At 40.2% G+C, this 15,713-nt stretch overlaps 1 protein-coding gene across 1 annotated transcript; it reads left to right on the top strand.

The window, feature by feature from the left end:
* Positions 1 to 364: 364 nt before the first annotated feature.
* On the top strand, positions 365 to 14,188 carry deaf1 (DEAF1 transcription factor). The gene is made up of 13 exons (XM_052119985.1): positions 365 to 764; positions 2,318 to 2,406; positions 2,518 to 2,647; positions 4,181 to 4,327; positions 4,960 to 5,099; positions 5,261 to 5,326; positions 7,535 to 7,576; positions 7,661 to 7,784; positions 8,055 to 8,183; positions 11,212 to 11,462; positions 11,813 to 11,878; positions 13,158 to 13,247; positions 13,331 to 14,188. Exons 1-13 carry the CDS (start codon positions 587 to 589, stop codon positions 13,433 to 13,435), a joined length of 1,557 nt encoding a protein of 518 aa, XP_051975945.1. The 5' UTR covers positions 365 to 586; the 3' UTR covers positions 13,436 to 14,188.
* The last annotated feature ends 1,525 nt before the right edge of the window (positions 14,189 to 15,713 follow it).

The raw sequence follows: 15,713 nt of genomic DNA, 5'->3' as shown, positions 1-15,713 counted from the left end.
TCATAGCTTATAAATGAAATTATTTAAATTCAGAAAACGGACACGCATCATAAAACATTACTTTGTTTATTTTCTGACTGAAAAACACGTATTTTACTAAACGAGCGTCATTTCGTGCTGCGTCGTGTTTCCCCCGTTAGTTTCCTTTTTTTTTTTTTGTCATTTTTATTCATATGAAATTAACGTATCATAACAGAATATTTTTTGTCTATATTTTTCTCTGCAGCTTTTGTTCATTTTTCTGCCTAAAAACACGTCCTCCTTTTTGCTTTTGAGGCACGTCATGTTTCGTGCTACGTCGTTGTCTTTCGGTAATTTCCGTTTTCGTTCGGTAATTTCCGCCTAGTGTCCTTCCTGTGTTGATCCCGCGTCCTCAGTAAAGTCACTCGGAGGCCATTACCCTGCAACCATTTTCTTTTCTTTCATACCTAGATCAATAACCATTTCAATACATCCATAGTATATCCCTGCAAGTTGATTAAGCGCTTGTTGGATACGTGCAAATTTATAGAGCGCGAGGGAAGTGCACCTCTCCACGAAAACCCTTCGGATAATTTCGGCTTGATTCGTGCGCCGCTGTTTTGAAATGGACGCGACTGAACCGGCGGCGGACGCGTCCGAGAGCGCGTCTACGGGAGCGGCTGTAGGTTCGGATACCGAATCGGAGGCCGAAGTCACTACGATGACTGTGATGGGAGACGCGGGAAGCATCGACATAGCCGAATCTCTTCCGAACCCGGACGACACCGAATCGGCGTTTGCGGGTCAGTGTGCGCGTGCGCATGATGATTTTGCGTTTATTACGATGAACTGATTATTGATTGATATGGAAATAAATTTAATGGTTCAGTCTTGATTTGTATATCATGTAACCCATTATATATATGATGTGCTCTGTTTAGAAGGCTTGTTTGACCAGTGTTTCATGTTTTGATTTAAGAAAACAACCTTTAATATGCAGCTGCGTGACGTTGACACATTAGCAATTATGTATTCACATTAAAATCACATATAAAGAGTTCATAATGCAACTACTCGTACTACCCTTCCAAAACTTACCATGGTATTTATTTAGATATTTTGCCAAAAATATCTAAATAAATAATACCATGTTTGTTTGGGCACTGACTTGATAGTAAACACATTATATTGTTTTTAAGTACCATAATATAAATACTATATGTTAATATGATAATCTATATCACTGTACCAGTGGCGGTTCTGGTTTACTTTGTGCCATCGGCGAGATCCGATGTGGCGGCCCCCTTAATATCAACAACAACAACATGAGAAAACTATCAATATTTAAGTCCTTTTTATACTCTAAACCTCCACTTTCACATCTGAAAGTCACATTTGATTCCTGTTTAGTTTCACTTTCACATCTGAAAGTGTAAGTGGAGATTTAGAGTAAAAAGGGACTTAAATATTGATCTGTTATACACATCTATCATGTCGCTTCTGGAGTTTTGTGGATTACTTTTATGCTGCCTCCCATTGCGAGCCAGGTAACCTGTCGTGCCACCCAAGAGAGCGTTGCCATCTTAGATGGCTGCCTATATCGCCTATGCCAGGATCTGCGACTAGCCTCAGTACTTTTAAACAAAAGACAAATATTTTTTTGATGCAACATTTCCAAAACAACATTTACAGTAGTATTTAATAATTTTTTTCTTTTTACAGACATAACATTGGCCATGGTATCATACATACGATAAAAATAATTATTCCATATCAGTGCATCCCTTAAATGAATGTGTTTATGCCCACATATCCTTTGAAAATACTGTTTCAAAAGGTACTATAGTAATAAAGTTAATTATAATAACAATTTACATTATAATTTTTGTATTTTCTCCCCAATATGGATTGCGCAATTCCCAATGCACTCTTAAGTCTTCGTGGTGGCGTAGTGACTCGCCTCAATCCGGGTGGCGGAGGACGAATCTCAGTTGCCTCCGCGTCTGAGACCGTCAATCCGTGCATCTTATCACGTGGTTTGTTGAGCGTGTTACCGCGGAGCCATAGCATGTGTGGATGCTTCACGCTATTCTCTGCGGCGTCCATGCACAACTCACCACGCGACCCACTGAGAGCGATCCACATAATAGCGACCACGCAGAGGTTACCCCATGTGACTCTATCCTCCCTAGCAACCGGGCCAATTCGGTTGCTTAGGAGACCTGGCTGGAGTCACTTAGCACGCCCTGGATTTGAACTCGCGACTCCAGGGGTGGAAGTCAGCGTCTTCACTCACTGAGATACCCAGGCCCCTTACATTCTAATTATATTGACCCTATCTCGTTTCTCTTTGTAGAGATCACTGCAGTCACTGTTGGCGATGTTCAAAGCACAGATGACAACGTATTTACATCCACTGCAGCATCCATTCGTGAACACATGCTCGTAAGACAAACTCTAGGACTCTTGCAAGTCTTGTTGACTAAAATAAGCTTGTCATATGTTTAGACAAATGTTGGATGAGAATGATACATTTAATTTTTCTCCATCATACAGACTGGCAGAACTACACTTCAGATCGCAGACAGTCTGAGTACACAGAAGGCCACACTGATCGTAGTGCACACAGATGGGAGTATCGTAGACGCCACAGGACTGAAGGGCACTGCGACACCAATGACACCTGGTGTGTGTTCTGTCTGTCTGTCTGCCTATCTATAGGCAAGAAAAGTGATTTAAACATTATTGTTTTGTACTATTTTGAACACATCATTCAAACATCCACAGTGTTTTTTGGAAAAAGTATGTGAACCTCTAGGCTAATGACGTCAACAAAAGCTAATTAGAGTCAGGAGTTGGCAAACCTGGCATCCAATTAAGGAACGAGACTGGAGGTGTGGGTTAGAGCTACTTTGACTTATAAAAAGTACTCAAACATTTTGATTTTGCTATTCAATAAAACCATTTGCTGATGTGGACTATGCCTCACAAAAAAGACCTACAATCAAGAATTGATTTTGTACAAAGTTATCTTGTCCTTAGATATTCATCTGTCCACAAATTAGACAAACTGTCTATCAATTGAGATGATTTAGTACTATGGGTACTCTCACTAGAAGTGGCCGTTCAGCCACGATGACTCAAAGGGCACAAACGCAGAATGATCAATGAGGTAATAATAGAACCCTAGAGCGACAGAAAAAGAACCATTGGAACATGTTAACATCTCCGTTCATGAGTCTACTATATGGAAAACATGAAACAGGTATGGTGTTCATGGCAGGCCACAACGAAGGAAGCCGCTGCTGTCCAACAAAATAATTGCTGTGCACCTGACATTTGCCAAAGACCTCCTTGACACTCCACAATCCTACTGGGAAAATGTTTGTGGACTAAGATTAAATTGTTCGGGAAGAACACGCAGCACTACGTATGGCATAAAAAGGGCGCCGCATACCAACGCGAGACATCATCCCAACGGTGAAGAACGGTGGAGGGAGCATCATGATTTGGTGTTGCTTTGATGCTTCGGGGCCTGAATCGATCAATGGAAAAATGAATTCCCAAGTTTATCAAGATATCCTACTGGATAATGTCAGGGTGGCTGTGCGCCAGTAGCAGTTGTGTGATACAGCAGGACAAGGACCCTAAACATCGAAGTAAATCCACTACAGAATGGCTTCAAAATAAGAAAATCCACATGTGACGAGGAGGAGGGCAGGGCTGTGACTACGCATGCCTGGCCCCCAATCGGGCTAATCAGCTGAGGAGAGGGATAAGTGCAAAGGAATGCAGCAGTTCAGGAGAGAGAGAGCCACACACAGCTGCACTTATCCCTCTCCTCGGCGGATTAGTCTGATTGGGGGCAGGGCGTGTGTAGTCACGGCCCTGCCCTCCTCCTCGTCATATCACCTTTTGGAGTGGCCTAGTCAGAGCCCAGACTTTAACCCAATGATGATGCGGAATGACCTCAAGAGAGCCGTACAAACCAGACATCCTAAGAGAATGATTAAGCTGAGAGCAGTTCTGTTAGGAACAATGGTCCAAAATTTCTTCTGAACGTTGATCAGGTCTAATCCGCAGCTACCGGAAACGTTTGATTGAGGTTATTGCTGCCAAAGCAGGATCGACCAGTTATTAAATCCAAGGGTTCACTTACATTTTCCTGTCTGTCTGTGTGTCTTTAATTTTACAATGTGCATGTCTTTATCTCTCTCAGGTCCTCAGACCCCGTCCACTCCGCTTTCATCAGGACACGATAAGGACGTCTCTAAGTATAACTGGGATCCATCAGTTTATGACAATGAGCTTCCTGTGCGCTGCAGGAACACAAGCGGTGTTCTCTACAAAAACAGACTGGGCTCAGGTACACACTCACCACAAGAGGGCGGCAAACAAATGCTGTATCTCAGGGATGGCTTGTACAGTCTTTACGTGTGTGTCCCAATTGGCATCCTCAGCCTATACTATGCACTAATAAAACTTATATCTTTGGTAATATAAAAGTGCATACTTTTGTTTTTATGTAGTAAGAGGGTAAACCAGTGTACACCAGAACACTTCAAAATAGTGTCTTCATACCAAAGACCCCCATCAGGTGTACTGTTTGCTAAATTCAATTCCTTAAAATGTATTATTTTAGCTTTTAGGTGTGGCATCTTTGGCCACACATTCACCAAAATGTTTACACTAAAAATTCAAAAGAGAACTGTTTTTGGTAAGAGGGTTGTGAGTAATTTTAACCCGATAAAGTATGTACATTTTCAAAATCCACCACCATCCATACATTTTGTTCGTACTATTTGCAAAGTATTACGATTTGAACGCATGCAGTCTAATCTCACAAACTGTTGGTGAAGAATATTTTGCTGCCAGAATGTTTGACGTGTCTGACATTTGACCTCGATTAGTAACTTATAGGAAACGCGCACTTAGAAAATTCCCATAAACAGGATTTTAAAGATCCAGCTCAGACTGACATTTAACCTTTGACCTCAGGAGGCAAAGGGCGCTGCATCAAACACAACAATAACTGGTACACTCCGACGGAGTTTGAGGGAATGTCGGGCAGAGCGAGCAGCAAAGACTGGAAGAGAAGCATCCGCTATGCTGGCCGACCTCTACAGTGTCTTATTCAGGTCAGACTGGCCAAACGAGATCACACACACAAACACTGAGTTTACAAAAAATCCTCCGTAGTCACATCACCAAAACAGCACCAGATGACTTTAGTATTTGACACCGAGTGTGTGTGTGTGTGTGTGTGTGTGTGTGTGTGTGTGTGTGTGTGTGTTCACAGGAGCGTATTCTGGTCCCTCATGCAGCGTCTTGTACCTGTGCGGCCTGTTGTGATGATCTGTCTACAGTGAGTGACACTCCAAATCATAAATCATGACTAGACTGTAATTTCCTGAAGGAAATAGCAGCGCTTTCAAGGCAGAAAAAGAATAGTGTTAGTGGGATTATCCACCCAAAACATAAACTTTGTCATTTACCCTCATGTTGGATGACTGTCTTATGCAGAACACAAAAGAAGACATTTTAAAGTACGTCTCGTTCGCTGTTTTTAATGCAATGGCAGTTGACAGTAATAGTGACTCACTTTAAAGCTTAACCCTCATATTCTGTTCAAGCAGGGCCGCTTACTTTACTGTTTGTCAAAATCATGTTATGACAATAATGGCCAGTAGATGGCTGCAGTGTTCTATGCAGCCCCCTTCTGTTTAGTAATTCTACATTTTATCACATGTTATGCATTTGGATTCATATTAGGACATTCCAAATGTATGTCAAAGTTGAGCTTTTTTTGTTAAGTGACAGAAAGATGCAGTTTTTTTGGAAGGAAGCTGAGGCTCCCGCAACTAATTGTAAATTTCCCATAGTGGAATAGGTCAACTTTCTTATATTGGGGTCAGACTCTGGCTTTGTTCTGTGTGTGTGTGTGTGTGTTGTGTGTGTGTGTGTATGCTGCATTGTGGGTGTGTCATGGTCTCAGCCCCTCATTTATGTGTGTGCATTCTGCATTGTGGCTGATTTATATACATTTGTTTGCTGTGTTATAGTGTCTCCAGTCTGTGTTTGTGTGTGTGTGTGTGTGTGTGTGTGTTCATATTTTGCACTCAGCATGTTGTATAGTCTCACCCTTCATGTAGGTGTGTGTATGTTGTGTATTTGACAAATCAAAGAAAAAATTTGCTCTGTTTTTAAGTCTTTCCTATTAACTTCTTATGGTCGGTCAATTTTAACCGCAAACAGTAAAGGTGTTGCTTTTGTTTTTTTTAACGACCACACTGACTTATTGAATTAATCCAATTTGTGTGTGTTCAGATGGCAAGTGGAGAAAAAGTAACCAAGTCTTGTACCACTTAGATAAAGGAAACCATTTTCAGTATATCGGAAAATTAGATTTTGGTCAAAAATGACCAGACTGTATAGGAATGTTAAAAAAGGACCCAAAAGTGTCATAAAGGTAGTCCATGCGGCTCTTGCATCATATTCCAAGTCTTGCGATGTCTTACAGATGGACATTTAAGTCATTTTACAGTGAAAGTTTTCATTTGGACTTTTACATTTTCATGCGAGAACTTGCGCTATTTTTGCTTTCACAAGGTTTAAGCGCAAGCCAATTTGAACTTATAGATGGGTTTCTTTTTATACGTTTTTTGTGGTGGTGTGGTTACTCACCTCAAGCCGGGTGGTGGAGGAGGAATCTCAGATGCCTCCGGTTCTGAGACCGTCAATCCGCGCATTTTATCACATGACTCGTTGTGCATGACATCGCGGAGACTCACAGCATGTGGAGGCTCATGCTACTCTTCACGATCCACAATTTAACACGCACCCCATTGAGAGTGAATCGTGACCACGAGGAGGTTACCCCATGTGACTCTACCCTCCCTAGCAACCGGGCCAATTTGGTTGCTTAGGAGACCTGGCTGGAGTCACTCAGCACACCCTGGATTCAAACTCACGACTCCAGGGGTGATAGTCATCGTCAATACTCACTGAGATACCCAAGCATATATGGGTGTTTCTTAAACTTCGGCACTTTCATGTCCCAGGGGTTGATTTTTATTAAACAAGCAGATTTCAAATTTTGGTTTATGTTTTATAAAGTTCTCAATAAAAACAAATTTGAATCTTTTAACAAGCATTTATCATTTATTTTTGATACTTTTCAAATGCCATTTATGGATAGATTTGACTTAATTTATCCTTGACCCAGACTTAGACTGATTACTTTGAGAAAAATGTCATAAATGTCCTGTGTTGCATGCACATACGCTTTTGGACATTGTTAGTTAATTTGTAAAAAAGTACTTTGTAAAATTAGTACGAGTGTGAAAAATGTTTTAACACGATTTTACTTTCCAGAAGTCCACAGTGCTAAAAGTGCCCGACGTTGAAGAAACACCCATATACTGTATATACGCACCACCTTTAAAGGCAAGTCTGATTTGATGTGTGCTGGGTGGGTGTCTGTTAACATGACTAGTACAAGCCCACAGACCACCAATCAGCTGCCTGTCACAAATCTCTCCCTTTCTCCTTACATTGACCTTTTCTTCTCCAGTGTACCAAGGACGGATCTTTTGGAGAGGAGAACATCACCATGGTAATTTTTAATGTCCCGTTATCAGATCATATTGCTCTAAAGACAGAGCTCTAGAGAGTAATTCTGGGTTGTGTTGTCGCACAGACGGGACCCGTCAGACTGTTTGTCCCTTATAAAAGAAGGAAGAAAGATGGAGATCGCCCAGCATCTCCTGAGAAGAAGGAAGTTCAGACACCAAAGAACATCACCCTGGCTCCAGGGGCAACGTGTAAGAGTTTTTCTGTTTTTAAAGATGATTGCTTCTCAGACTGTACGATAAGTGAAATCTTGCATCAAAACCAGGGCAGACTGTGCAACATCAACTTTCTTTCTTGTAAGATTGTACGATAAACATCATAGCCAAGACTCCGGTCACAACTGAATGAAGTCGCCATTGCGCATCTGTTCTGACATCCTCATTCAGACATTGAAATAATAAGCCAAAGCATGCTGGAAATGTTTCGGATATTAAATAATATACAGTATATATATCTCTCAGTTACAGTGACTCCGTCCGGACAGATCACCACATCAGACACACTGACCTTTGACCGAGCGGTGACAGGGGAGACCACGGCCATCATCTCCGACAGCCCTGCGCCTGCTGACGTTTTCACCAATACAGCTGGTTGGTAATATGTGTGTTTAAATACAAATGTACACATGCAACATTGGAACTGGACTGGCAAAAGTTTAAAATTAGATACAAAATACTAAATAATCATATTTATTTATGAGAAGATAACTGGACACCACTGAATTGAACATGCTACTTGAGGTCATATCAGGAGTCACGATAATGTATCATACTATGGATCCTCGTGGTGGCGTAGTGATTCACCTCAATCCGGGTGGTGGAGGACGAATCTCAGTTGCCTCTGTGTCTTAGACCGCCAATCCGCGCATCTTATCATGTGACTTGTTGAGCGCGTTACCGTGGAGACTCACATCATGTGGAGGCTTGTGCTACTCTCTGCGATCCACGCACAACTTACCACGTGCCCCATTGAAAGCGAGAACCACTAATCATCACCACAAGAAGGTTGCCCCATGTGACTCTACCCTCCCTAGCAACCGGACCAATTTAGTTGCTTAGGAGACCTGGCTGGAGTCACTCAGCACACCCTGCATTCGAACTCACGACCCAAGGGGTGGTAGTCAGTGTCCATACTCGCTGAGATACCCAGGCCAATATCAATATCGATAACTAATGTGATGGAAAAGGCAGATAACCGATTCATATATTGATAGTTTTTTAAAAATCATTTTATAGAATGTAAAAAAAACCCTAAAATCTTAGTCTTTCCTTACTTTGACCAAAATGTCCAAAAATGAATAAAATCCCACATGCAGTTTATTATTAAATCAAAATGACCAGCAAAATAATGAAGATTTGGTGCATAATGTGGGTCTTTTAAATATGAAGTACATCGGGACTCTTATTTTGAAATGACGGAGACTTGACCCTGTTACAATGCTCTATATTATTGACCAAATTTAGCTTTTCATAGCCAAAAAAGGAAAAAAAAAGAAAAGAAAAAGCTTTTCATAGCCTATATATTAAGCAGATGAAAGGTTTGTATATATTGTGTCTGAAATACACCAGGACTCTTATTTTGAAAATAAGTAGACTTGCCTACATTAAAATGCTCTATATGTAAGTATTTACCAAATTAAGCATTTCATAGCCTTTTCACCAGACGAGGTTTAATAAAGACGTTTTATTATTATTCACATGATATAAATTTGGAGACACAATGTATGTGCTGACGGGGGACGTTTCCAAATGCTCATATTTTTCTTTGCATGCCTTTGCATTGAAGTGAGGATAAAATCTGGATGAATATTGTCTGTAATTGTTACAAAAAAACGCAACTATCGCCACAGATTTTTGCCTATAACTGATAGTTCCATCAGGAAGACTCGCAGACAAAAGATGACATTTATTTGATGAATATAAAACAGAAATGTAATGTCTCTCTTTGGCCCCGTCTGGCGATCCGAAGAAATTATACTCTGAACCGTCTTATCCTGCCGGAGATAGGAGGCAAGGGCGAGAAGCCTACCCCTGTGCTGGCGGGACTCAATGGGTGGTGGTGGGGTGGTGGAGGTTGCCATGTTAACACACTGAAACAGAATATAAATTCAGATATATCGGTCTACCTTTACTTCAACTCTTTGAATTGTTTATCGCATATAGAATACTGTTTCACACCTTCACTTCCGGAAATTGCGCGAAGGCAGCCAATCAGATCAGGGCTTTGCCAGACCGCTTGTAGTGTCAGTGTGATTCAGACAGTCAGTGTGATTGGTCCATTGGTGGTCTGTGGTGATGTCATCTGAGGCTGAGACTGTGCCCCCTTTAAAGCCCAGGATTGGCCTGTCTCTGACTTGCTTTTGGTTGGAAACAATGGGACCGTTATTTTTAGTCATCTGTGTGTGAGATGGAGTCTGTTTGGCGCTCAGCATGTGTCTCATATAATGAGTTACTCTGCGTTTCTCAGGCTGTCCGGTTGGGGAGACCTCGGTTAAATGGCACATTTGTAGGACGGAAAGTATATTGAGTTTGTCCTTATATGGGTCACACCTGGATAGTTTAATCGGATGATGAACAGTTATTACTGTATGTGAGCAAAGTTAAACTGGGGAGACTCATATTCACATTCCTTCAAGCCAATCATTTCTATATTTTTTAATTTGTGTTTCCATAAGTCATTTGCAGTATTTGTATTTTGAAAGGAAAAAATACAGTATATAGGGTGACTTAAAAGCAAACGTATGCAAATTAAAAATTAAAATTTTCTTTGCAAAAAGATATTTGCAGTTAATAGGATGGGTAATCATATCTTAAATAGATTTTTTTAATAAAGGAAATTAATTTCAATAAATTCATTATATTAAACTTTTGCATTTCAGCTTGAATTTGATCATAATTCAGCTTAATATGATTTTTACAAAAATATTTAGTTGTAAATTTTTGTGTCAAATAAACAGAAAAAACTTAATTAATGTGACAAATTGAGAAAATATATATCGTAATTATTTTATGGGTGTGTTCAGGATTGTGGCTGAATGATTGATTTTATTTGACAAATTAAAAAAAATTTATCCCCTTTTGTACCAATTTGGAATGCCCAATTCCCGCTACTTAGTTGGTCCTTGTGGTGGCGCGGTTACTCGCCACAATCCGGGTGGTGGAGGACAAGTCTCAGTTGCCTCCACTTCTGAGACCGTCAATCCGCGCATCTTATCACATGACTCCGCGGAGACTCACAGCATGTGGAGGCTCATGCTACTCTCCACGATCCACACACAACTTACCCCACGCCCATTGAGAGCGAGAACCACTAATCACCACCACGAGGAGGTTGCCCCATGTGACTCTACTCCCTAGCAACCGGGCCAATTTGTTTGCTTAGAAGACCTGCTGGAGTCACTCAGAACACCCTGGATTCAAACTCGTGACTCCAGGGGTGGTAGTCAGCCTCAATACTCGCTGAGATACCCAGGCCACCATTTTCAAGTTATTTTTAATATAATTGTAAAATTATATTTTAACAAGGAAAATAATCAAATAAATGATCAATTTGTTCTTTTGTAGTCATTCAAATCCCTTCCCTTTTTCTTCACTGAAAATGTATTTCCTGTCTCCTCAGTGTTGACCACACTCCCTGCACTGGCGGTGGTCCCTCAGCAGGTGGTGCAGTCTAAACCTCCGCCAGTGGGGGCGCTGATGAACAGGCTGGAGACAGGTGAGCAGCGCTCGTGGATTTACCTGGAGGAGATGGCCAACACGCTGCTCAGTAACGTCCAACAGCTCAAAGTCCTGATCGCACAAGCCAAACAGGCCAGTCAGAACGGACAGCACACTATCAGTCCAGAGAAAAACAACAGCGTCCGGAAAGAGGTGGGGGACGAAGTGAGATTTCGTTTTTTAGTTATATATATTTTATTTTATTTTTTATTTATTGACCTTCAGTATTTAATGTTTGTAAACAGGCAAAACCGTATAGATTAGTAATATCAGCCAACAGTTATCAGTTATCATCAGCCATAAAATCAGAATTATAAGCTATCGTATAAGAAATGTTAACTAACATTATAAGTATAGACTAGAAAAATGTTTATATATAAAAAGAAACGTACGATATCACACCTTTAATGAAGGTACATTTGTAGAACTTCTAATGCGTGTTTTTGTGAGATTAATTATTCATACATCTCTCTCTCTCTCTCTCTCTCTCTCTCTCTCTCCAGTCCTTTCAGAGTCAACTGTCACTCAGTGAAGAAACTGATGGCAAAATCACTGAAATTATCATTAAGGCAAGTAAATAAATTACTTAATAAAAATACTCACAACAAACAGCCTCAGATGTCATCTGTTTACATTTACCAAACAATATGGCATCTTCATTAATATTTAATTCAACTGATGTGCTTTCACAAGTGTGTGTGTGTAAATGGTTTTGAATGCGGCACATCCAATCAGATTTTAGATCTGGAGGTGTGACTTTTATAACCTGTCGTGCTCTGCTGAGTTTGTTCTCTCAGATGTGATACGGCAGGAAACCCTCATTACCGTCACACACGGTCACCTGCTGTGTAGAAGCTGAAGCAGAACTATCAGAATCTGCAGCTGTAAAGCAGGACGGCTAAAGAAATCCTTCCTTCTTTCCTCCTCTCTTTCCTTCTCCTTTCTTTCCCTCTCTCACTTCTTCTCTTCTTTCTTTCTTTCCTTCCATTCTTTCTTTTTCTTCTTTCCCATCTTCTCATCTTCTTTCTTTCTCTCTTTTTCTTCCTCCAGTCTCTCTCCCTCCCTCCCCTATTTCTTTTTTCTTTCCTTCTCCTTTCTTTCCCTCTCTCACTCCCCCTATTTTTTCTTTTTCTTCTTTTCCTTCCTTCTTTCTTTACCATCTTCCTTCTCATCTTCTTTCTTTCTGTATTTCTCTCACTCCCCCTCTTTTTTCTTTCTTTCTTTTTTGTTTATTTCCTTCCATTCTTTCTTTTTCTTCTTTTCCTTCTTTCTTTCCCATCTTCTTTCTCTCTTTTTTCTTCCTCTCAGTCTCTCCCCTCTTTCTTTTTTCTTTCCTTACTTCCTTCTTTCTTCCTTTCTTTTCTTTCTTTCCTTCTCCTTTCTTTCCCTCTCCCTCCCCCTCTTTTTTCTTTCTTTCTGTCTTTTTCATTCTCTCACTCTCCCTCTTTTTTCTTCTTTTCCTTCCTTCTTTCCCATCTTCCTTCTCATCTTCTTTCTTTCTCTCTTTTTTGTTCCTCTCAGTCTCTCTCCCTCCCTCCCCTCTTTCTTTTTTCTTCCTCCCTCCTTCTTTCTTTTCTTTCTTTCCTTCTCCTTTCTTTCCCTGTCTCACTCTCCCCCTTTTTTCTTTCTTTCCTTCCTTCCATTCTTTTCCTTCTTTCCGTCTCATCTTCTTCCTTTCTCTGTCTCTTATATATTATATTATATATACATACACATATATATATATATTGATACCATGGAACACACAAGGACATTTCGCTGCACATTTTCCTTTGTGTTCCACAGAAGAATGTTATAAGAGTTTTGAACGGCATGAGGTGAGTAAATTGTGTTTTTCTCACTGTTCAGCACACATGTATGAACTGTGGCAGAGAGGCATTGAGTGAATGCACGGGTTGCCACAAAGTCCATTACTGCTCTGGGTTCTGTCAACGGAAGGTAAGACCAACCCTGAGCATTTACTATCAGCTCACGCTAGTTAAAGCCTCCCATTTCATTTCTGGATTCGTCTCTCTCTGCAGGACTGGAAAGAACATCAGTTGAGCTGCTGCCAGCCGAGCGTGGCCGTCAGCATACAGGAAGAAACTCAGATAGCCAGTATGGAAGTGGAGAAAGGGAAGATGTAGTGCTCCACACCACTGGATTCCACCCCCATAATGCACTGTATGAAGAATAGATCGTTGATTCTTTCCCTTCATATGTTTTAGTTTAGATATAAAGTCTTATAGTAACAGCTCCCTCAACTTGAACTGCACGTTTTGTCAGTGACAACAATCCTTAAAGGAAAAGTTCACCCTCTGTCATCATTTACTCACCCTCATGTTGTTCCAAACTCGCATGGCTTTTTTTATTTCGTAGAATACAGAAGTAGATGTTTTAATGAATGTTGACACTGCTCATATGACTCATGCGCTATATTCCAATTGTTCTGAAGCCAAACGATACCTTTGTGTGAGGGACAGTCTCAAATTTAAGAAGACTTCAAAAACAGCGCATGAGCATGTTTAGAGTTTTGTTTTTGCCTTTTTGAAGCTTGACTGCCCCTGGTCACCTTAACATTTCATTTTGTGGAAAAGAGCAGCTTGTAGATTCTTCAAAATACCTTATGTTGGTTCCACAAAAGAAAGTCATGTGGGTTTGGGACGACATGAGAGAGAGTAAACGAGGGGCAGAATTCAAATTTTTGGCGTACTATTCCTTTAACAGGGCAGTGCTATAATTTCAGAAACTCAATCTAATGAAGGATTACATTTTTACAATATTTTCGAAACATAACAGAAATAAATGGAAAAACATGAGCTATTGCGCCTCTTTATTCCATGTGTTTTGAGGACACACAGACACACACACATTATCATGATAAGCATTTTTGAATAGCCACGGCGCACTGCAGAGATTAGCTGAGCTTTACCCTGTAAGAGCTGTGAACTGTCACACAGTTGACCTCATCTGAAATAATCCAGATCTGACAGCAGTGCAATGCTAACCTGAACACACACTAGAAAAGGGGGAAAGACCGTTCCAGCCTACAAATTCAGAAATCACTGTTTCTTAAAATCTATTAACACAACTTACACATTAAGTTCCATTTTTGGGCCATTTTTTTGCAACTGTAGCTTTAAGATCTCGTTAACACTTTCTATTCGTTCTATTTGTTAACCTAAGTAAATGCATTAGGTATCATGAACTTAAAATTAATATTATATTTTTGCAGCATTTATTAAAGGGATAGTTCAACTAAAAATGATTTACTCACCCCTGTGTTGTTATAACCCTACATGAGTTTCTTTTTCTTAACACTCCTGTGCGTGTTCATGATAGGGCATGTTAGCAACAGTTCACACAGCGCCTTCGTGACATTAGGGCGTTCAATCGAAAACTCATATTGTTTATCTTAAAACAGGACCTCCACAGCGATAGTGACAATAGAACACAACACAGCTGCACAAAACAGAGAACAGAACTTACTAAACATGTCTGACGAGTTTGTAGTTGAAGAATTGATGCATTTCTATGCCCAGCCTTATTTTATTAGATTTTTTTACATTTTTGGACAGTTCACAGCGGACGGAGTTACACGCGCGATGCCGAAAATAGAAAACAAGTGATCGATAGAATGTACAGTCTCTCATCACTGCTGGTTTCGACATAAACTCTGATAACCGTAGATAAAATACCTTTTATCACATGTCATTTGCCGTCAGGTGCGACTGTGGCCGCTTGTAGCTTCTATGTTTCTGTTTTATTTCAGAATAAGGCTGGGCATAGAAATGCATAAATTCTTCAACTACAAACTCTTCAGACATGTTTAGTAAGTTCTGTTCTCTGTTTTGTGTGCAGCTGTGTTGTGTTCTGTTGTCACTATCGCTGTGGATAAAACGAGTTTTCGATTGAACTTCCCAATATCGCGATGAACTGATGCTCTCGTGTCCTATCGGTCAGGGAACATTTACACAAAATAATACATTCGATTTCAGTTTGTTTCTCACCAAATCTTCTCGTATACTTTCATAATCATGAGTCTCATGAATAATTAATTAGACGTCTGAATGATACTTTTGTGTTCTTTTGAAGCTTGAAGAGGTGGTCACCATAAACTGCCATTGTATGACATCACTGAGCACAACATTTCACAATTTCTCCCTTTGTGTTCAGAAAAAGTAGGAAAGTCATTATCGGGTTATAACAACACAGCGGTGAGTAAACAATGACTGAATCTTCATTTTTGGGTGAACTATCCCTTTAATCTTAGTTAATGTTCATGTTAACGTTTGCAACTTTTAATTTAAATGTACTAGTATATGCAGAAATTAATATGAACCAAGATTAATAGCAGTAATGTTCACATATAACCAATACAAACGTATTGTAGTGTTGCCGATATTTTGATGAAAATGGCCTCCG

The sequence above is a fragment of the Xyrauchen texanus genome, chromosome 46 (assembly GCF_025860055.1).
Source record: "Xyrauchen texanus isolate HMW12.3.18 chromosome 46, RBS_HiC_50CHRs, whole genome shotgun sequence".
NCBI classification, from domain to species: domain Eukaryota; kingdom Metazoa; phylum Chordata; class Actinopteri; order Cypriniformes; family Catostomidae; genus Xyrauchen; species Xyrauchen texanus.
The sequence above is the reverse complement of the archived record's forward strand: the minus strand, read 5'-3'. Positions and strand labels throughout refer to the sequence as shown.

Coding starts and splice junctions, on each gene's coding strand:
- deaf1 (XM_052119985.1), top strand. CDS start 587: ATGGACGCGACTGAACCGGCGGCGGACGCGTCCGAGAGCGCGTCTACG. Junction 7,785..8,054: donor CCTGGCTCCAGGGGCAACGT/GTAAGAGTTTTT, acceptor TATATCTCTCAG/TTACAGTGACTCCGTCCGGA. Junction 8,184..11,211: donor CGTTTTCACCAATACAGCTG/GTTGGTAATATG, acceptor CTGTCTCCTCAG/TGTTGACCACACTCCCTGCA.